Here is a 22844-nt window from a genome sequence, read left to right on the forward strand (position 1 = left end):
TTATCCCTAAGACAATTTATTTTCCTTTACTAACCCACAAGCTGGATTTATTTTTTTCTAATAATCTCATCTCTAGAGCCTCTAGTTCCAATAGTTTGAACCCTTGCTTTTCACTTTCTTTCCTAGACAAGGTGTTTCTCTGAACACAGTTGCCCACTCCCCAGAGTTATTTGTTACTGAAATTACTTTTCTTTCCTTAAAATTTCTAATGTTAATTTGCTAGACTTCTTTCTTTTGGAGTTTTTCCCAACCACTTTACTTGCAGTTGAGCAAAATTAATTAAAGCATTTTTGTTAGCCTAAAAACCAAATTAATGTTCATTTGCCAGATTTTTCCTATTTAATTGTACTTAAGGAAGATGATCATATTCTTAAATACTCAATACATTGACTATTTTCATCCTAGTTATATGTAAGAGGAGAAAGTGGAAATGTTTAAGGTAGTTAATACTTATAGACTCACTAGCAAAATTTTGATCTCTGATTGTTATTCTTAACATCCTGATTTACATGTGTACTAGTTGTATTACAGATAAGGAAGAGGTATGTTTGGCCTCCTGTCTAGAGTACATTGCCACTTGTTTCGTGCATTTATACCTTTAAGGCAGTTTTATGAACAATGCAGAAATGATACTAACTTTCTGATTTCATCAGGATGATTGTTTGGAGGGATTTGGGCATAATGTTTTGTTTGTTCTGTATTTAATGATTGCACACTGGAGAAGATGAGTAGATTTTGTTAGTTTATTAGTTCCATTCCAGGACTAATTTTATCATTCAGGTGATATATGTGGTAGCTGATAAGTTTACTTTATTCTAAACGTAATTAACCTTTTTTTTATGCTTGAGTTTTCATTTGAATGATTTGTTTCCAAGGATACAGAGCAGTTATGCTCCAGACTTTGCCACAGCTCAGAATCCTAGATTGTAAGAACATATTTGGTGAGCCAATAAATATGGCAGAAATAAACTCATCGCACCTACAGTGCTTCGAAGGTCTTTTGGATAATTTAGTTTCTTCTGAGTCTCCCCTAAATATAAGTGAAGATGAGGTATAGTACTGTTTTGTTTATTCTAATGTAAGGGTGTTTTCACATTTTAATAAATATAAATGTGAAGGGTTCTGGTTTGCCTCCATGTCCCAGATCACTGACGGGATGCCAGTGGCGCCCCCCGTCGGCGACACAGTGCCCTTGGATCAGTTTCCAAGCACACCGACAGACACCGGTTTGACATCGCTCATGTCTGTGTGTCCCTCTTCTGAGCCAGAGAAAGTGAATCATGAAAATGATCTTCAGAATGAGATGAAACTGCAGAAATTAGATGATCAAATTTTACAGCTTCTCAGTGAAGTAAGTATTTTTCCTGCTTTTCTAAGCAGTGTGTTTGTTGAAGAAAGAGATTAAGAAAATGGGCAATAAAATTGCATACAAGCTGACCAACCAGAAACAATCTATATTTCTGGCATTGGTGTGTATGTTTATCTTTTTCCTTTAAAATTGTATTGTCTTGTAGTACTAGTAGTAACACACTTTTTTCACTCATTTTCCTCAAGGATCTTCTTCAAATCTTATGTAATTCATTGGGTGTTCTGCTGTACTTCACATTGGTTCCATCCATCTACCTTTTACTTCAAATAAACAGAACTCTTTGGATTCAGTGCTTACTAACACAGAGGATGTCTGAGCAACTTCTGGCCTCTACTTTCTCTTCAGTTGTTTTTATAATCAAAACCACTTCTAGAATTTACAGCTAAGTGGCAAGTTAAAATTCCTGCTTCGATTCCTGAGAGCGGGTAATAGAAAATGCTTATATGATTATGGTTCACTGGTTTGTAATAATTGTGAACTCTTATCTTTAACACTAGCAATGCTTAATAAACATGAAATCTACCTTAAGTGAGTACGTGTATAAGACTGTAAGGATCCCATGTGCCAGAAATCCCTGGAGGCTTCAGCTTGGGCCAAGAGGTAGATCAGAGGAAAGCTGGGACGGGAGTGCTGGCAGATGCATTCCTTGGCATCACTGGTAACACCCTACTGAGCTAGTAGGACCTTCATCTCCTCAGAGCTCATCTTCCATCTTTTCCAATGGCCAACTCTTCTGCCTGTGTCAGAGCTTAGATTTAAGCTTAACATCCTCATTCGAAGTGAACTTTTCAGCTTCTCTTAGGCCATCCTCATTTCATCCTCACGACACTTCAGTCAAGTAGATAAGGATTAATATATTGTTGTTAAATAGAATAGAAACTCAGTTTATTTGAGTCCTTTATTTTAGTGAGGCAGAGTTGAACTTCAAACTCAAATGTCCTAAGATCCACTCTGGTATCCTTTCTGCAGTCATATGTCTCACTCAGTGATAATTCTTCCTACTTTATGACTGAGAATAGGAGTCTAGTTCGTGGGGGCGGGAGAGGATAATTTATTGCTATGCATATAAAAAATGTTTAAGAGAAGGACCTCTTTTGTGCAGTGCTGTGCTTAGTTGCTTAATAATGTCCGACTGTGTGACCCCATGGACTGTAGCCTGCTACGTTCCACTATCCATGGGGATTCTCCAGGCAGTAATATCAGAGTGGGTTGCCATGCCCTCCAAGGGATCTTCCCAACCCAGGGATCGAGCCCAGGTCTCCCACATTGCAGGTGGATTCTTGACTATCTGAGCCACCAGGGAAGCCCAAAAATACTAGAGTGGGTAGCCTATCCCTTCTCCAGGGGAACTTCTGATTCAGGAATCAAACCCACATCTCCTGCATTGCATGCTGATTCTTTACCAGCTAAGCTGCCAGGGAAGCCCTTCTTTTTTACTACCTTACTGTAAAGGGTAAACATACAATTTGAATTTCAATTGATATATACACTTAAATTATAAGTAAAGTCATAAAGTTACTGAAAATGTGCTATAATATAGTGATAGTTATTCTTCCTAATTATTGTACTTTAATTATTATACTAATTGTGAGAATTCTTTCTGTGAAAGACTGCTTTGTCTTTAGGTTTTCATTTTTCAACACCATTTTATTATGAACGTTTTAAAACTTAGAGCAATATAAGAGACTTTCTTAGTGAATGCCAGTATATCCACCAATTAGATTCCACTATCAATGTTTTACTGTATTTATTTCATCATATGTGTATCCATTTATCAAACTATTATTCTATGACACATTTCAAAGTGAACTATACATGTCAGTATTCTTCCCACTGTAAATATTTAAGCCTGTGTATCTATAGAGTTCAGTGTTTTTTTAAAAGTATTTACATTTACTTTTTTTTTTTTAACTTTTGATGTAAAATAGAGATGTTTGTATTCCCTGAATTGGCTCTACAATTCTCTAAATTGCCTGTTAACGCAATTAACAGGCAATCAGTCTGATTTTGGTGTTGACCATTTGGTGATTTCATATGTGGAGGTGTCTCTTGTGTTGTTGGAAAAGGGTGTTTGCTCTGACCAGTGCGTTCTCTTGACAGAACTCCTGTTAGCCTTTGCCCTGCTTCATTTTGTACTCCAGGGACAAGCTTGTGTGTTACTCCAGGTATCTCTTGACTTCGTACTTTTCATTCCAATCCCCTGTGATGAAAAGGACATCTTTTATTAGTGTTAGTTCTAGAAGATCTTGTAGGTCTTCATAGAACAGATCAACTTCAGCTTCTTCAGCATTAGTGGTTGGGGCATAGACCTGGATTATTGTAATGTTGAATGTTTTGCCCTGGAAGTGAACCAAGATCATTCTGTTGTTTTTGAGATCGCACCCAAGTACAGCATTTTGGACTCTTGTTGACTATGAGGACTACTCCATTTCTTCTAAGGAATTCTTGCCCATTCCCTTCCATTTTAGTTCCTAATTCCTAAGATGTTGAGATTCACTCTTGCCATCTCTTGCTTGACTACGTCCAACTTGGTTTGGACCTAACATTCCAGGTTCCTATGAAATACCATTTTTTATAGCATCAGACTTCACTTTGACCCCCAGACACATCCATGACTGAGCATCATTTCCCCTTGGCCCAGCTGCCTCATTCTGTCTGGAGCTGTTAGTAATTGCCCTCCACTCTTCCCAGTAGCATATTCGACACCTTCCGCCTTGGAGGGGCTCGTCATCCAGTGTCATATCTTTTTGGCTTTTCACAGTGTGTCATGGTATTCTCGTGTCAAGAAAACTGGAGTGGTTTGCCCTTCCCTCCTCCAGTGGACCACACTTGTCAGAACTCTTCACTGTGACCCATCCAACTTGGGTGGCCCTGCGCGGCCCAGGGCTTCCTTGAGTTACACCAGGCCCTTTGCCACAGCAGGGCTGTGATCCAGGAAGGGAACTGAGCAGCAGCAGTAACAATGCGTGTTGCCCAGACTTCCAGGGAGGTAAACAGCACTGTCGTCTTAGAATGTTCCCTCACGCTGCTGCTCGCAGGCAGTCCTCTTCTGCATTCCACCCCCATCCCCACCGCACAGTCACTTTTCTCGTGTTTTTTACCATATGTTATTTAATACTTCTTCCGGAACCTAATGTAAATGTAATTTTACAGCGTGTAACACTTTTGTGTAAGGCCTCTTTCACTCAGCATAACCTTGAAATCAGTCTGTTATTATGTGTACCGGTAGTTTGTTTTTATTGCTATGTAGTATTCTGTTGTATGAGTATTCTAAAGTTTATTTTTCCGTTATCTCTATTGATATGCCACTGAATTCCTTCCAGGTTTGTGAATAAAACTGAACAATACAGTCCAAGTCTTTTTGTGAACTTATGTCTCCATTTCTTTTCAGTGAATAGCCTAGAACCAGACTTTCTAGATGACAGGGTAGGTGTTTGTTTAGTTAAATAACACGCTGCCCGTGCTTTCCCAAGGTGGGTGTTCACTTCACACCCACCAGCAATGTGTGACTGTCCAGTTGTTCCACATACTCAGCAGGGTTTATTGTCAGCATTGATCTTATTTTATCCATTCTAGTGAGCATATACAGGTATTAATTGTAATTTTAATTTGGATTTCACTGATGAATGGTGATGTTAAGCACTTTTTCGTGTGCTTATTGAATTTTTTGTGAAGTGTTGAAAAATCTTGCCCATATTTTTATTGAGTTAGTCTATTACTGGGTTATAAGAATATTTTGTATCTTGAATGCTAATGTTTTGTCAGACACCTGTGAATTGCATGTTCATTTCCTTAATGGTCTATTGGTAAGTAGCAATTTTAATTTTACTGATTTTTTGGGGTCTATTTGTGGATTTGTCTATTTGCTGGCATTCTCTCAACATTTGCTTTTTATATTTTAAAGCTCTATATTTCTAAGCACATACACATTTATGGCTACTTTTTTTTCCTAATGAACTGACCCCTTTTATCATTCTTAAATGTACATTTATGTCTTTCCTCAATTTTGGAATTTTTGGACATCATTGCTTCAAATATTTTCCTGTCCCATTCTCTTTCCTCTTTTTTCAAATTTCACTTAGGCCTTTTGATGTATCCCACGGTCCCCTGCGGCTCTGTACATTTTATTAAATTTTTCCTCTGTGTTCTTCATATTGAATAATTTCACTGAGCCATCTTCAAGTTTACATATTCTTTCTTTTATCATCTCATTCTCTGTAGTGTGGCAGTCAGTTTTTACTTCAGACATTGTATTTTTTCAGTTGTAAAATTTCCATTTTTTAAATAATTTTTACTTTTCTGCTGAATTTTCTTTTCATTCATGATAAGCATTTTTTATATCATTGAGCATAGTTATGATCAGTATTGTAAAGTTCTTCTCTGTTTATTTTAACATTTAGGTCTCTGAGGTTAGGTCTCTGTTGATTGCCATTTCTCTTAAGAATAGGTCATATTTTCCTGGTTCTTCCTGTTGTGAGTAATTTGGGATTTTGTCCTGGACAGAGTGAGTGTCATTTTGTGAAGACTTTAGATGCTGCTATAGGCCTCCAAAGAGTGTTAATAATTTTGTTACAGCAAGCATTTAGTTTGCTTTGATTTAACTGCTGCTCTTTTGAATCCTTTACTGAACTTCCTATTCCATACTTTCTAATTCTTCAGACTCAAAAGTTTGTGGTTTTTCCACTTGAGTTTTAAGACTCCCTGCATAGTGGCAATTGTGGTATGTTCATAGGCTAAAAACCATAAGGCAGAAACAATTAATTCTGGTCATTTTTTCAAGGGTCAGCTCTTCTTTAGAATAAGCCTGCTCTTGTTCACTTTCCAGGATCTCTAAGTAGTTTTTGTTTTATTTGTATTTCTGCCCTGGTTTGTAACTGTGATCTTGGGAGAATCAAATCGCATGGGATCATACTTGTCCATACTAGAAGCTGAATCCCTTGTCTGTAGTTGCAAACATACCTATTTTATAAATCCTTAAACTTGTAAAAAGTTTTAACATTTTAGAAAACGTCAAATTATATTTTTTTACCAAAATGAACTTTTAAAATACTTTGTTGTTGTTGTTTTTTATTCTAGACTTCTAATTCTATAATAGATAATGTTCCTGAGAAAGATCCCAGACCAAAAAGAGACACAGATGTGACTTCTGAAAGTGACTATGGAAACAGAAAAGAATGTAGTAAGAAAACTTCTCGAAGATCAAAAATCCCCTATTATTCCAAAACTATTCAGACTATTAAACACCACAGTAAAAACAGCAGTACTTTTATAAGGTACTTCTTTTTTTGTTCTAGAAATTCAGATAAGACACACAGACGTTTATACTCCCGACTCCTTCCTTAAAGCTGCCTCGTGGTCTTATTTTTTTTACTTTCCTAATGTCAAAGATTTGACTTTTCAGCCTTGCCAGCTCAGGTTTGGTCAGTATATTCATATACATTTGTATAAAAGGATCTCTTTATGCTAGATTGTCATTACCTAAGTTGTAAAAATTATAAGTGTCATACATTTCTTTGGGTTATTAACTGTGTTTTTTATTCGCAGTTGTAATCGTAAAATGAAACCACCTTTCCTTAAAGAATTATATATAAGTTCGTCTTTGCCAAACAATAGTACATTAGAAGAATCAGAAAACCAGAAGACTGAAATAATGAAAGTAAACAATGATGGTCCAGAAGATGCCACTTACCGGGTATAATTTAAGAGATTAAGAAAAATTGAATATGAATAATCTTTGTTTTAAATACAAGTTAGTCCCAGAAAAATAATGCATTTTTTTTTAGCACAAAATATTTTATTGAGGGGATGAAGTTGGGTTATTTTCCCCATCCTGATTTCCAGATTTTGTGTAATGTCACTATTTTTATAATTTTTAAAGGAATGGAAATTACACATTTTAGATCAGATTTTAATGAAATCATTTTGTCATATGCTTCAGAAGGAGAAAATAGGTCTAAATTTTCAAATTCTTCCTAAAACAGTGATTCCTAACTTAGGAGTCTTAGAGTCTTTTAAGTATCTAAGGAAATCTGTAGTCTTCTCAGAGAAACTTTCTTAGAGAAACTCATAAAGTATTTGAGTAATATTTTGAAAATAATTTCAGGGTTTTCATGGACTCTTTTGAAACCCAATTTTGAATGCATGGTTTCCAGATTTACAGTCATTTAGGAATTTTTAGTACAGATTGACTTATTTTATAATTTTTACTTACTTTCCCTTATTTTACTTGTGAACAACTGGTTATACTTTTCATTGTAAAGTACACTTTACTTCCAATATTATGCTATTGGTTTTGCCCTTTTGTTCTCAGTTATAAAGGCCTTAGTATTTAGAAAGTAGTAATAGTCATTATGACAGTAATACTAGCAGTTAATGTTTATTGAAGGCTTCCCAGGTGGTGCTAGTGGTAAAGAACCTGCCTGCAAGTACAGGAGATGTAACATACGCTGGTTCGATCCCTGGGTCAGGAAGATCCCCTGGAGGAGGGCATGGCAACCCACTCCAGTATTTCTTGCCTAGAGAATCCCAAGGAGAGGAGCCTCGAGGGTTATAGTCCATAGGGTCACAGAGAGTCAGACACAACTGAAGTGACTTAGCACACATTCACACATTCATTGAGTAGTTATTTTATGCCAGGCACTATTCTGCATGCTTTACTTTCATCTTTTGTTTAATTCTCACCGTAGCCCTTTGAGTTAGATACTTTTATTCCCATATTATAAATGAGAAAATTGAGGCAGTGAGAGGCTATGTAACTTTTCTGAGATCACATAACAAATATATTGGTGTATTTTTTAGGCACTTGTCGAGGAACTAGATGAAGAGAGAGAGAAGAGATGGAAAGCTGAACAAACTGAAAAGAAGCTTATGGATTATATTGATGAACTGCATAAACATGCGGATGAAAAAAAAGATATTCGTAGCCAGGCTCTTCTTACTACAGACAGGTAAGGGAAAAGTCTGTACACCTAAGGTTATCTCGGTAGGAGAAAAAAGTGCTGAACTTGGAACTGGAATGCCTTCAATTAGCTGCAGTATGATCGAAAACTATGCATGTGGTTTTAGTTTGAATTGAACTAGTTTTATTTAAAGACTTTGGGCTTTATCAGCTTTTTATATAAACAAAGGATTCAGGATATTAATTTGAGCACTCAAGGTGGGAGATGTCAGATAGATAAAGTATTACAAGTGAAAAACAGGAAAAGCGTAGAGCAGGGATTGGCAGACTTGCTCTGTAAGTGGCAGGTCTGGGCAGACTTTCTCTATAGGTTTTCTGGGTCATAATCAGTCTCTGTGTGCTATTCTCCACAATGGACTTTGGTATCAGATAACCTAAGTTTCTTAATTCTAATGTTTTTATGCAGTCTTATTTCATTTCCCATTTTATCTTTTTTTTTTTCTATATTATGTAATACAGGAATGTCTTATTCCAATATGTGAGAATACCACACAGTTTTTCTGAAATGACAATAACTTTTTTCTTCGGTTTCCTGTAGGCAGTTATTTCTAAAGTTATGCTTTTTCTCAAAAGGTTAAAGGTTTTGTCCATGGAGTTTCTTTTGATTTTTATCTCTTCTTACCCTTGAACAAGCCCTAGATTTCTAGACTTGGTATTTACCAACAAATAGGCATTAGGAAGTTGCTCTTGGTTCCATTTCCTACCTATGTATACAGTAGATAATCCCCTATCTACAGTCTTCATTGATTAGTAAGTTTGTGTATATGGGCCACAGCCCAATTCCCAGATTCTGTTTATACATATACCTAGTAAAGTTTTGTGGTCCTGATGTGGTATTTTCTAGCAGATTCTCTCATTCTTTGTACCTATGGAATATAAGGAAAATTGCAATACACACCATGTGTTCTATGAAAACCTCTGTAATTAGGCAAACTATGATGCTTTATGCTATTACTAGACAATCCACCACTTAGCCATCAATTTCTTACCTTATATGTTGTGGAAGTTGCTATTCCTGATAGAATAGTAACAATAGAATGGGTAACAGTCCTATAACCACTTAGAAGAAACAGCACTTCTATTTGCAGGAGGTGCACAGGTAGCCAGCATAGTTTAATGATAGATATATACAGACTGTGTGACTTGATGAGCCACAATCAGACAATGAAAGAGAGGGATTTATCTTCCTTTTTCATTTAGTTCTCTTTGCTTATTATTGAAATTCCTCCCAGATTTTGGCATTGTGTTTTCTCTTGTTTAGAGTCGTTTGTAGATGCATCTTTGTTTTACTCTGCTTTGTAAGTATTATCTGCTGCTGCTGCTAAGTCATGTCAGTCATGTCTGACTCTGTGCTACCCCATAGACGGCAGCCCACCAGGCTCCCGTCCCTGGGATTCTCCAGGCAAGAACACTGGAGTGGGTTGCCATTTCCTTCTCCAGTGCATGAAAGTGAAAAGTGAAAGTGAAGTCGCTCAGTCGTGTCCGACTCTTAGCGACCCCATAGACTGTAGCCCACCAGGCTCCTCTGCCCATGGGATTTCCCAGGCAAGAGTACTGGAGTGCGGTGCCATTGCCTTCATGGAATATTAAAGGAAGCTGTGCCTGGGATTGCAAGCCAGATTCTGTTTTGATTGGAAAGCTTTGGACATGCCTCGTCTTTATCCTTCTTTAACCTCTCTGTTGTTGTGTCATGTTTCACATGTTACATATTCATTGTTCTCTTGAAAACTTAGCTTCAGTCTGTTCTGATTCATCTATCCCCCAAAATGGGTTTTGGAGATTAGATCCTCACCAGTCTTCATATTCCCTTATGTGACTTGGTAGGGACTCTGTATTCTTCATACCTACCGATACAGGTCTGACATCTAGGTACCAAGCTATTAGTACATATTATCTCAAAAACTGAGTCTTCTCTATTGTTTCGAGTCCTTAAGTTGTATCTGACTCTTTGTGACCCCATGGACTATAGCCCATCAGGCTCCTCTGTCCATGTGATTTCCTAGGCAAGAATACTGGAGGGGGTTGCCATTTCCTTCTCCAGGGCATCTTCCCAACGCAAGGATCAATTCATGTCTCCTGCATTGGCAGGCGGATTCTTCACCACTGAGCCACCTGAGAGGCCAAATCTTTGATCTCTACTGTGCTTTTAATGGCAAGCCACTTCAGTATTGCCTTGAGAATCCCATGAACAGTATGAAAAGGCAAAAAGATATGACACTGAAAGATGAACTCCCCAGGTCAGTAGGTGCCAATGTGCTACTGGAGATCAGTGGAGAAATGACTCCAGAAAGAATGAAGGGATGGAGACAAAGTGAAAACAACACCCAGCTGTGGATGTGACTGGTGATGGAAGTAAAGTCCAGTGCTGTAAAGAGCAATATTGCATAGGAACCTGGAATGTTGGGTCCATGAATCTAGGCAAATTGGAAGTGGTCAAATAGGAGATGGCAAGAGTGAACATTGACATTTTAAGAATCAGTGAACTAAAATGGACTGAAAGGGAAAATTTAATTCAGATGACCCTTATATCTACTACTGTGGGCAAGAATCCCTTAGAAGAAATGGAGTAGCCCTCATAGTCAACAGAAGACTCTGAAATGCAGTATGGGGTGTAATCTCAAGAATGACAGAATGATCTCTGTTCATTTCCAAGGCAGACCATTCAATATCACGGTAATCCAAGTCTGCCCCAGCCAGTAATGCTAAAGAAGCTAAAGTTGAACGGTTTTATGAAGACCTATAAAACCTAGAACTAACATGCAAAAAAGATGTCCTTTTCATCATAGGGGAATGGAATGCAAAAGTTGGAAGGCAAGAAACACCTGGAGTAACAGGCAAATTTGACCTTGGAGTACAAAATGAAGCAGGGCAAAGGCTAACACAGTTTTCCCAAGAGAACGCACTGGTCATAGCAAACACCCACTTCCAACAACACAAGAGAAGACTCTACACGTGGACATTACCAGATGGTCGACACCGAAGTCAGATTGATTATATTCTTTGAAGCCAAAGATGGAGAAGCTCTATACAGTCAGCAAAAACAAGACAGGGAGCTGATTGTGGCTCAGATCATGAACTTCTTATTGTCAAATTCAGACTTAAATTGAAGAAAGTAGTGGAAACCACTAGACCATTTCAGGTATGACCTAAATCAAATATCTTATGATTTTACAGTGGAAGGGACAAATAGATTCAAGGGATTAGATCTGATAGACAGAGTGCCTGAAGAACTATAGATGGAGGTTCATGACATTGTACAGGAGGCAGTGATCAAGTCCATCCCCAAGAAAAAATAATTCAAAAAAGCAAAATGGTTGTCTGAGGGAGGCCTTACAAATAGCTGGAAAAAAAGAGAAGCTAAAGGAAAATGAGAAAAGGAAAGATATACCCATCTGAATGCAGAGCTCCAAAGAATAGCAGGGAGAGACAAGAAAGCCTTCCTCAGTGATCAGTGCAAGGAAATAGAGGAAAGCAGCAGAATGGGAAAGACTGGAGATCTCTTCAAGAAAATTAGAGATACCAGGGGAACATTTCATGCAAAGATGGGCTCAATAAAGGACAGAAATGGTATGGACCTAACTGAAGCAGAAGATATTAAGAAGAGGTGGCAAGAATACACAGAATAATTATACAAAAAAGATCTTCATGACCCAGATAACATGATGGTGTGATCACTCACCCAGCACCAGACATCCTGGAATGCAAAGTCACATGGGCCTAAGGAAGCATCACTATGAACAAAGCTGGTGGAGGTGTTGGAATTCCAGCTGAGCTATTTCAAATCCTGAAAGATGATGCTGTGAAAATGCTGCACTTAATATGCCAGTGAATTTGGAAAACTCAGCAGTGGCCACAGGACTGGAAAAGGTCAGTTTTCATTCCAATCCCTAAGAAAGGCAATTCCAAAGAATGTCCAAACTACTGCCCAATTGCACTCATCTCACACACTAGGAAAGTAATGCTCAAAATTCTCTAAGCCATGCTTCAACAGTATGTGAACCGTGAACTTCCAGATGTTCAAGATGGATTTAGAAAAGGCAGAGGAACCAGAGATCAAGTTGCCAACCTCCATTGGATCATAGAAAACGCAAGAGAATTCCAGATACCATCTGCTTCTGCTTTATTGTATAACCAAAGCCTTTGACTGTGTAGATCACAACAAACTGGAAAATTCTTAAAGGGATTGGAATACCAGACCACCTGACCTGCCTCCTCAGAAATCTGTATGCAGGTCAAGAAGCAACAGTTAGAACCAGACATGGAACAACAGACTGGTTCCAAATTGGGAAAGGAGTATGTCAAGGCCGTATATTATCACCCTGCTTATTTAATTTATATGCAGAATATATCATGCGTAATGCTGGGCTGGATAAAGCACAAGCCAGAATTAAGATTGCCAAGAGAAGTATCAGTAACGTCAGATATGCGATGACACCACCCTTATGGCAGAAATCAAAGAGGAACTAGAGAGCCTTTTGATGAAAGTGAAAGAGGAGAGTGAAAAAGTTGGCTTAAAACTCAACATATGGAAAACAAAGATCATAGCACCTTGCCCCATCACTTCATGGCAGACAGGTGGGGAAACAATGGAAACAGTGAGAGACTTTATTTTCTTGGGCTCCAAAATCACTGGAGATGGTGAGTGCAGCCATGAAATTAAAAGACACTTGCTTCTTGGAAGAAAAGCTATGACCACCCTAGACAACATATTAAAAAGCAGAGGCATTACTTTACCAACAAAGGTCCGTCTAGTCAAATCTTTGGTTTTTCCAGTAGTCATGTGTGGATGTGAGAGTTGGACCATAAAGAAAGCTGCTGCAGCTAAGTTGCTTCAGTCGTGTCTGACTCTGTGCAACCCCATAGACGGCAGCCCACCAGGCTCCGCCATCCCTGGGACCCTCCAGGCAAGAACACTGGAATGGGTTGCCATTTCCTTCTCCGGTGAATGAAAGTGAAAAGTGAAAGTGAAGTCGCTCAGTTGTATCCGACTCTTCGCAACCCCATGGACTGCAGCCTACCAGGCTCCTCCATCCATGGGATTTTCCAGGCAAGAGTTCTGGAGTGGGTTGCCACTGCCTTCTCCAAAAGAAAGCTGAGCGTGGAAGAATTGATACTTTTGAACTGTGGTGTTGGAGAAGACTCTTGTGAGTCCCTTGGATTGCAAGATCCAGCCAGTCAATCCTCAAGGAAATTTAGGATTTCCAATGAATATTCATTGGAAGGACTGATGCTGAAGCTGAAACTCCAATACTTTGGCCACCTGATGCGAAGAACTGACTCATCTGAAAAGACCCTGATGTTGGGAAAGATTGAAGGCAGAAGGAGAAGGGGACAACAGAGGATGATATGGTTGGATGGCATCACTGACTCCCGTGCACATGGGTTTGGGTGGACTCTGGGCATTGGTGATGGACAGGGAAGCCTGCCGTGGTACAGTCCGTGGGTCACGAAGAGTTGGCCACGACTGAGCGACTGAACTGACCTGATGCCTTTAATACCTAATCTATACACTTCCAAATCTCTTATCTATTATCCAGGCCTCCTTGATTAACAGATTGTACATCTAATCATCTACTAAAAATTCCTTGTCTACGTTTCTTTAAGTTCCTAAGATTAACATATCGTTAGGTCAACTTTTCCTGCTCCCTTATTTTATATTCCTTGTTCTAATAATGACGTTTCATATCGTCAGCCACCAAAGCTAGAAATTTCAGAATCATTTTTTTGCTTCCTTCCTCTTTCTCAGACTTCATAACCAGTAGGTATTGATACCCTCTTCATTCTACTTAAAAGGTGTTGAACCATCTTCTTTCTGTCCCCAAATTTTTGCATTAGTTTAGGCCTGTATCTCCTGCTCAGAGGATTACTCTAATTCTTTTTATTTGTAGCTTTTCTGCCCCTTCCACCATATATTTCACAGACTAAAGTCTGATATTCTCTCATGTAACATACCAAACTGGAGTGGAAAGACCAGTTTGGAGACCACTCTCAAAGGCAAGAAGAGAGATATTAAGAACAAAAATTGGAGCAGTGACTCTCGTGTAGGCGTTGATAGGTACAGGGATTTTTCTCAATTATAACTTAGAGATTACACATTGGAGTTGCTGCCTGGCTCAGAAATTCCTTCATGAGGCTCTGTCTTTGCTATTCATTGTCCCCTTTTTAAACACTCCGGTTCTGTCATGAACTACCTCTCTCTGCCTATAATATTGGTCAAGAGAGGAACCCCTGACACGATGGGTAAAGGTAAACCTTAGCTATGGCCACAGTGACTGGTGCATGAAGCGGGCATATGAACCAAATTGGACTAACAGGGGCTCTTCCCAGAACTCAGTTCAAAGTTGAGCTAGAGAAAGGTAATCTCTTCTGCTTGGTTCTCACTGCTGTCAGAACATGAGTCTAGAGATGTTTGTAGCCTTCCCTATCTCCCCTGAGTGCATTCTAAAAAACCTGCCGTGGAAAGAATTCAGACCAGCCTGTAGGGAATCAGAGAGACCTTATGGTGTTCATATCCTTGGTTTCAGTGGTCCCTCAGAACAGTGCCATCCCTGCCTCTGAATTGGTTAGTTACATGTTTCACTAAATTCTCCTTTCTTCCTAAAACTGAAAATTTTCGGTCAAAAGACTCTGAGTAACACCGAGCTAGTATAGTACTAGGCTGTGGTACTTAATGTCTGGGGAAGATGCAGGAAGGTCAGAGTTGACTTGCAGGCATCTGTTCAGAGTTACTTCTCTTCTGTAGCTTTATAAATGGATGCGTGTCCTCTGCCAGACGTTAAGCTCCTTGAAGGCTAGGCTGTATCTTAATTATCTTACTTGCTTTTAAGCCCACATCTAGCACAATGCCTGAAACAAATAAGGTGTTTTTAAGTTTTGCTGTCAAATAGTAAAGTTCACAAAAGATAAAGATTCATTAATTTATGTAAAATGTTTTCCCTTTGACACAATGCTAGTTTCAGGGATCAGGGGGATGGCATACTGTTTTTCAGCTGTTTTTTAATCTAATGAGAATTTGGAAGATACTTCAGATCTTCCTCTCTTCTGTGTTCCTGCCTACAAATCTTCCTCTCTACTTCCTCTCTAAGCTTAGTATTTAGTACAGTTTTCATCTTTTTTATATGTATAGTATACTTACAATGTGATTTATGCTGTAGGCTAAAAGAAATTATTTTTAAAGAGAGAAATTCCAAGCTGCAGCTGGAAATTATGGTTCACAGACTTCAAAATGAAATTAAAAAACTAACTATTGAATTAATTAAAGCAAGAGACCAACAAGATGATCACATTAGACACCTGAGAACCCTGGAAAAAGCGCTGGAGAAAATGGAGAGGCAGAAGGGGCAGCAGCAAGCCGCACAGGTACCCTCTGCCATCTGCGCTTCCGCGGGTTACACGCTCATAGCGTCTCTCCTGAAACACGCTACGTCATCATACGCAGACAGAGATGTTAGGTTGGATACAAAAATTACACATGCCAGTCATTTAACGTGCGGAATTATTTCTTGAATTAAGGCCGCCAGCATTCACAAAGCAGTTATAAGAAGAGTTGGTGGATATACTGCTAGTTGCTAGGCTTGTGTTTTATTAGAGCCAGTTTTTAAATGACTCCTTGGGGGTGCTTGAAGGCTTTTAATTTTTGTGTTTTCTGAATAGAAATTTTTTTTAAGGTTCATGGTGCAAATAAGATTTAGTCTAATATGTTTGATGCTTCTGCATGCATGCTGAGTCGCTTCAGTTGTGTCCAACTCTTTGTGATCCTGTGGAGTGTAGTCACCAGGCTCCACTGTCCATAGGATTCTCCAGGCAAGAATACTGGAGTGGGCTGCCTTGCCCTTCTCTAGGGGGATCTTCCTGAGCCAGGGATGGAACCCGAGTCTCTTGTGCCTCCTGCATTAGCAGGTGGGTTCCTTACCACTAGCACCACCTGGGAAGCCCTTGATGCTTCTAAGACTTAACTTTATGTACCCACACCGTTATGTAGTTAATTTTGGAAATCAGCTTAGTCACTAGGTCCTGTTACTTAGAAGACACTTTTCTTTGGGTAACTGACATTAAAATAGAAGCAGAGGAGATTATCTAAATACTGTAATTGTGTGCATTTTACTCAGATGCGACTTATCCAAGAGGTGGAACTCAAAGCTGCCGCTGCTGATAGAGAAATAAACTTACTTAGGACTTCTCTTCATCAGGAAAAGGAACAGGTGCAACAACTTCATGAACTGCTTGCATTGAAAGAAAAAGAACACAGGTAACTGAAATATGTATATGTCAGGAAAATACGGACGTTGAAAAACAGAAAAAGTCACTTGGTTCTCTCTGCCCCTCCCCCCAGAACTAGACAGTGATGCAGCAATGTGAAGTCTGACAGAATTAGCTCATGAAAAATAACATGTTTATGTATACTTTAGAATCAGTCTTATTGTAAGAACTTGTAACTTAGAAACAAATCAGTTACTTTGTTAAGGTTGAAGTATGGATTTAGAGCAATGAAGCTCATTTTGCCTTTCTCTAAGCCCAACCAAAAGTTGATCATTATAATATAGAGAAAACTGTTTAATTGACTTCCAAGTAACTACTTGTTAAATTATCAGTATACTTTATTCCTTTGAAGCAGATTCAGCAGACTTTTTCCTGTGGAGGTCCAGATAGAAAATATTTCAGGCTTTTCAGGTCATGCCTAACTGTCTCTTTGTAGCCCAAAAGTAACCATAGACAGTGTGTAAGCAAATGGATGTGCTGTGTTCCAATAAAAGTTTATTTCCCCACAAGAAGGGCACCAGGCCAGATTTGGTCCAAGGGCTGTAGTTTTGCCCGGTAGACTGTATTTACTGTATATTAAAGACTCAAGCAACATAGAAGATGCAGTGAAGCAGAACCTGACTCCTATGAATACACCCAAAGGATATTAGAAACCATAAAATGACTGTGAACTATCTCAGTGAAGTTAAGACTTGGCATATCCCTGTCACCACTGAATGAACAGTCAAATAAACTTTTGTTCTTCCTGCATATACCATCCTGTCCCTTATTTTGTGTTTGAAAGTAAGGAGCTGATCTTTAACAATAGGGAATATAGAATATTTAGTACCTAAAGGCCTTTAAAGTTTTCTTTCCATGTAAACAGTATCCTTTGATTTTTGTTTTTCATTCCAGGAAAGACATTGAAACAAGGGAGTTTTTTAGTGAAGCTGAGTTCCAGGAAGCCTTAGCTAAAGAAATTGCTAAAGAAGAGAGAAAGCATGAGCAAGTTATAAAAGAATATCAAGACAAAATTGATGCATTAAATCAACAGTATATGGATTTAGAAAATGAATTCCGTATTGCTTTAACTGTTGAAGCCAGAAGATTTAAAGATGTAAGAACTGGCATCTAGCTTTTTATTGAAAACAGAATCAGCAAGTTATGATTTGATAAGAGGACTACATTTTAGAATTCTAGCTCTATTTGCATGCTGCCTATAGGATCGTAAGCAAATTAGGTTCTTAGAGCCTTATTTCTTCACATAAATAATAGCTAATCTTCAGTGCTGTTGCCAAAGCTAAGTGACATTATAAATGGTCAAGTAAAGAGAGCACTCGAATAGGAATTAGGAAACCTGCATTCTCTATTATTTGTACTTTAGAGCAGGGATCGGCACACTAAAGTCTCTGGGCTATTTTTGGCCCACTACCTGTTTCTGTAAAGTTTTATGAGAACAGAGCCATGCTCACTTGTTTACACAGTGTCTGGCTGCTTTTGTGTCAAAATAGCAGGGTCCAGACCTTAAAACACATAAACACATATGGCCTGGCTGACCTGCGAAGCCAGTTATCTGTGAATTTCATGCTATTGCTAAAACTCAGATACTAAAAATGAAAAAAGTAAGCTGTTTCCAAAATCAGATATATTCTAAATATTCCGAGAACTGCTATTTATGATGCAATTTTAAAATATAGGTTAAAGATGGTTTTGAAAATGTTGCAACTGAATTAGCAAAAAGCAAGCATGCTCTTGTTTGGGCTCAACGAAAAGAAAATGAGTCTTCTTCTTTAATTAAAGACCTAACCTGTATGGTGAAGGAACAAAAAACAAAACTTGCAGAAGTTTCTAAATTGAAACAGGAAACAGCAGCAAATTTACAGGTAAGACACTACCATTATATTTCCTTTTTAACTTTTTATGTCATTTTTTTCAAGTATATTGTGATCATTTTAGGAAGTATACAATTGTGAACTAGAAGACTAATATAATTAGGAGATAAACCATGGCTACCCAGGTTGTACTACTTACACTAAAATCGTATTTAAATAAGTAAGTGAATTAATTTTAGGCAGCATACTAAGTAAATAGATACCAGTTTTACAGTGATACAGATGGTTGAAGTTTGGAAAATATCCAAGGAATTATTGATACTAATTTTGTGGTAGTGGACGTCTTTACATACTAATATACCTAACTATAATACTTTTTTAATTACTTTATTTCTGTTGTCTCAGTTTTAAATATTAGTGATATTTTGCTCAAAAGGACTCACTTTATATAAGTGACCATTAAACTGTTGATGGAAATCCTTGGTGAGAAATTTTGAGTAATACATGTATAGTTGCTCTTTTAAAATATTAAATAAAATTCAGAGTTTTTACAGAAATAGCCTCTTAAAATTTGACTTTTTATTTAATGACCTACATTTATTTTTAGTCAATAAAATTAAAACATTTTCTATATAAAATTTAGGGACATTACTTTGTATTTGCTTAAATAACATTTTTTCTCACTATAAAATACAGAAAGAAAATAAAGAAGTACTTAAATATAATAATTACTTTGCATTCTTTTCAATGTTTTTTGGTGGTATACAGAATCAAATCAACACACTTGAAATTTTAATTGAAGATGACAAGCAGAAGAGTATTCAAATAGAACTTCTCAAGCAGGAAAAAATGCAGCTTATTTCCGAGCTAGCTGCCAAGGAATCGCTAATTTATGGTTTAAGGACAGAAAGAAAAGTATGGGGACATGAGTTGGCACTACAGGGTAAAATTCTCAAATTTTCAAAAAATAGCCCCTTCTTCTCATCCTGCAAACCAGTGTATTAGAAAAGGGAGGGTTAATTCTTCCTAGACATCCCAGGAAAGAAGGTGACGCTTTATACGGAAGGGTAACTGGTCATTGGTCAGTCAGACAGGAATGAAATTATACTAAGGAATTGAGAAGGAGGTTATTACACCCATTTTATAGTTATAGCTCTGATATTTTGCTGTCTCTGATTTTCTTCCCAGTGTAATTTGGTTACGTTTCTGAACAGGTATACCTTTATCATGCTCCAGCTAAATAAGTTATTGAAAACAATTCTTTCTTATCTAGTGATTTTAAATTGTACATATGCAGCATTCATTTTTTTGCTAAGAAAATAAATGTTGCTAACATTTATCTTGTTACATGTGGAGAAATGTGAAATCAGTTATGAATAAAAACCATTTTAGGTTCAGGTAAATTTATCCTTAGTCTCATTCCCTTTCCAGTCACCATAAAGCAAGAGATATACACTGTTTTAAGGCATTCATGGAGACTTCACAAATTATGAATAGTAGATGTTGACCTAAATGGAACATTGCTTATTTGACCATACCATGTAGGAATCTGTAATATGATTACAAATTAATTTTGTTTGTATGGACAGCATAACATGACCCATTAAATATTTTGTGTCTCGGTTAGTTGTTCACCGGAGAAGGCGATGGCACCCACTCCAGTACTCTTGCCTGGAAAATCCCACAGACACAGGAGCCTGCTGGGCTGCAGTCCATGGGGTCGCGAAGAGTCGGACACGACTGAGCGACTTCACTTTCACTTTTCACTTTCATGCATTGGAGAAGGAACTGGCACCCCACTCCAGTACTCTTGCCTGGAAAATCCCAGGGACGGAGGAGCCTGGTGGGCTGCCGTCCATGGGGTCGCGCAGAGTCGGACACGACTGAGCGACTTCCCTTTCACTTTCACTTAGTTGTTCACAAAAGTAGCTGCTTGCATGGTTACTGTGGTTTTAGGTTCTCAAATACCCACAGCTTTTAAAAGGCCCGTTTCTTCTCTTTCCACTTCATATTATGCTGTTACGTATTTTGTTTCTTTATTCAGCTTCTTTTATTCATTCTATCATACACTATAAAATTAGACGCTCGTTAAAAACAAATCTCTAAGGTCTTCTTAAGGTTTTTACTGTGATGTTTGTTTCTTAGGGTCTTCTCTAGTCCAAAATCATGGGAGAGTAGAGGCTCAGCTTGAAAGTTTGTACAGGGAGAATGAATGTCTGCGAAAAGCAAGTGAGCGTGACAGTGACACAATAAGAATCAAATGTAAAATCATAGACGACCAAACCGAAACCATTGGAAAATTAAAAGAGGTAAGTTTGACATTTTATTTTAGGAACGGCTCATAGGGAAAGTGTGAAAATGTGTGGATCGAACTACCTAATAAATATTTGTCTCAATGAATCCCAACTGTTGTGGAATTTAAGACATACTATCGTGTTTTTTTAATAATGTTTGCCACTTTGCTTTTAAAAGTTATATATAACATTTATTAACTTGAAATTACTTTTACCTCAAAATTTTATGGAGGGTGTTATTATGGCCCTCCAGAGTAATTGAAACTAGTGTCCAGAATGGGTGGTGGTTGCTCTTCAGTTGCTGAAGAGTCACGTCCAGCTCTCTGCGACCCCGTGTACTGCATGCAGCACACCAGGCTTCCCTGGGCTTGGCGGCTGGTGGAGTTACGCGCACTCAGCGAGGACCAGCAGTGGGACGTGCAGGGCGCCAGGCATGCTGTCTGGCCACGCGTGGCGGCAGCAGGGCCTGTCCCTGCTAAGTCAGGGCCTGACAAAGCACGGTCCACTGGAGGAGGACAGGGCAAGCCACCTCAGTGTTCTTGCCTTCAGAGCCCCATAAAGGGTTAGGAACCAAAAAAGGTAGCATTTTTATTTAAACTTCGTGTTGTTTAGTATCTTCCAGTATTGCTAACTCAGTTCTCAGAATTCTCTGTGACAAAACCTTGTTGTTGTTCAGTTGCCCAGTGGTGTCCCGCTCTTTGCAACCCCACGGACTTCAGCATGCCATGAATAGAATGTAAAAGATACGTGCTTATTTCCAAGAGACACTGTTTTTACCCTCTTCTTTAATATGGCCTGTCTTAGAGAAAACTAACAGCATCTCTTGTTTCAAAGTATATTACATGAAAATTCCCAGAGAAATATTCTGAAAGTTAGCATGAACTCCAAAATTTGAATCAAATTTGAACTCCAGAATTTTCTTCTGAAGATTATCTTCAAGGAGTTAAAAAAATAGCCCAAGAAAAGGGATTTTAAGAAACTTCTAAATGGGATTATCACCCACAAAGTTAGGAACTCATTCTCTCTCTTTTTTATTTTATTTTTTTAAGGAACTCATTCTTTAATTATAACTACCTAAGATTTGATTTTTCCCCCCTTAGTCATTTTTAAGAAACAGAACTTCATCAAGTACAGAAAATTAAGAAACATTATCACCATGTTGTTATATCCATAATTAGATTTAGACTATGAATGCTTGAACTGTGATTTTTGAACTGTATTTAGATAATATAATTACCCTAAACAATTACATCGTTGTTTTTGCTTTTGGATGAAACCAAAACTTCCATTATATCTGTCATATATGCCAAGCTACACTGAAAATTATTCAAAATTTTTAATCAGTAAGCATTTTTTCTATACTCAGTATAATACCATGTTTGACATAACGACTTCTGCAGTAAGACTACTGCTTATCAGTCTCTGAACAGAGTTTTGGGAGAAAATCACTAGTAATGAATAACACAGTGGAGCCAAAAAGGAAATTAGTTTTTAGATTTTTGGTTTAAAAAAAAAAAAGTTTTCAACTCATCATTTTTCTTTCTTTTCACAATTTAGTACATTTACTTTAAAGACCGTTGTATCAACCTCAAAGATATGAGCATTAATGGTGCATCCCAGCTCATTACAGAACATACAGAGATAACTAGGTATAATTTCTTATAGCGATAAATTCACTGTGTGCTCAGTTGCTCAGTCGTGTCCAACTTTTTGCAACCCTATGCACTGTAGCCCACCAGGCTCCTCTGTCCATGTGATTCTCCAGTACTGGAGTGGGTTGCCATTTCCTCTTCCAGGGCCCTTCCCAACCCAGGAATCAAACCTGTGTCTCCTGCATTGGCAGGAGGATTCTTTACCATTGAGCCACCAGGGAAGCCCAAATATTTCACCATAGCTAATAACTTAAAGGGATAATGAGCTAATCTGCAGAATTTGGAGTTCAATATTTTCAATTAAGTAGATTCTAAAACAGGATTTTTGAGGTTTGGTTTCCTCATATGTATTGTTTTGGTACTTTTAAGTATGGGTCACAAGATTCTCTGATGCTACAATGTTATTTTTATTAGCAGGGTTATTTCATAAGAATCTTCTGTAGTTTTTATGAATTCCTAATAATAATAAGCTTTAAGCTCAACATTCAGAAAACGAAGATC

At 38.0% G+C, this 22844-nt stretch overlaps 1 protein-coding gene across 15 annotated transcripts in view; it reads left to right on the forward strand.

Moving 5' to 3' along the window:
• Nucleotides 1–22844, forward strand: part of LRRCC1 (leucine rich repeat and coiled-coil centrosomal protein 1) — a 43650-nt gene that overhangs the window by 12594 nt on the left and 8212 nt on the right. For 4 of the 15 annotated variants that reach the window (XM_086335802.1, XM_086335799.1, XM_086335800.1 and 1 more), the window contains exons 5-15: nt 876–1051; nt 1145–1351; nt 6446–6642; nt 6914–7061; nt 8168–8316; nt 15482–15686; nt 16436–16575; nt 17481–17682; nt 18263–18448; nt 19166–19340; nt 20543–20706. In XM_086335802.1, coding sequence (XP_086191928.1) covers nt 876–1051; nt 1145–1351; nt 6446–6642; nt 6914–7061; nt 8168–8316; nt 15482–15686; nt 16436–16575; nt 17481–17682; nt 18263–18448; nt 19166–19340; nt 20543–20706 — 1949 coding nt within the window. The remainder of the gene's footprint in view (nt 1–875; nt 1052–1144; nt 1352–6445; nt 6643–6913; nt 7062–8167; nt 8317–15481; nt 15687–16435; nt 16576–17480; nt 17683–18262; nt 18449–19165; nt 19341–20542; nt 20707–22844) is intronic. The other 11 variants (XM_086335804.1, XM_086335805.1, XM_086335803.1 and 8 more) reach the window with 5 other exon arrangements.

The sequence above is a fragment of the Bos grunniens genome, chromosome 14, assembly GCF_055505025.1.
Source record: "Bos grunniens cultivar Pamir isolate PY7600 chromosome 14, Bosgru_T2T1.0, whole genome shotgun sequence".
NCBI lineage: Eukaryota > Metazoa > Chordata > Mammalia > Artiodactyla > Bovidae > Bos > Bos grunniens.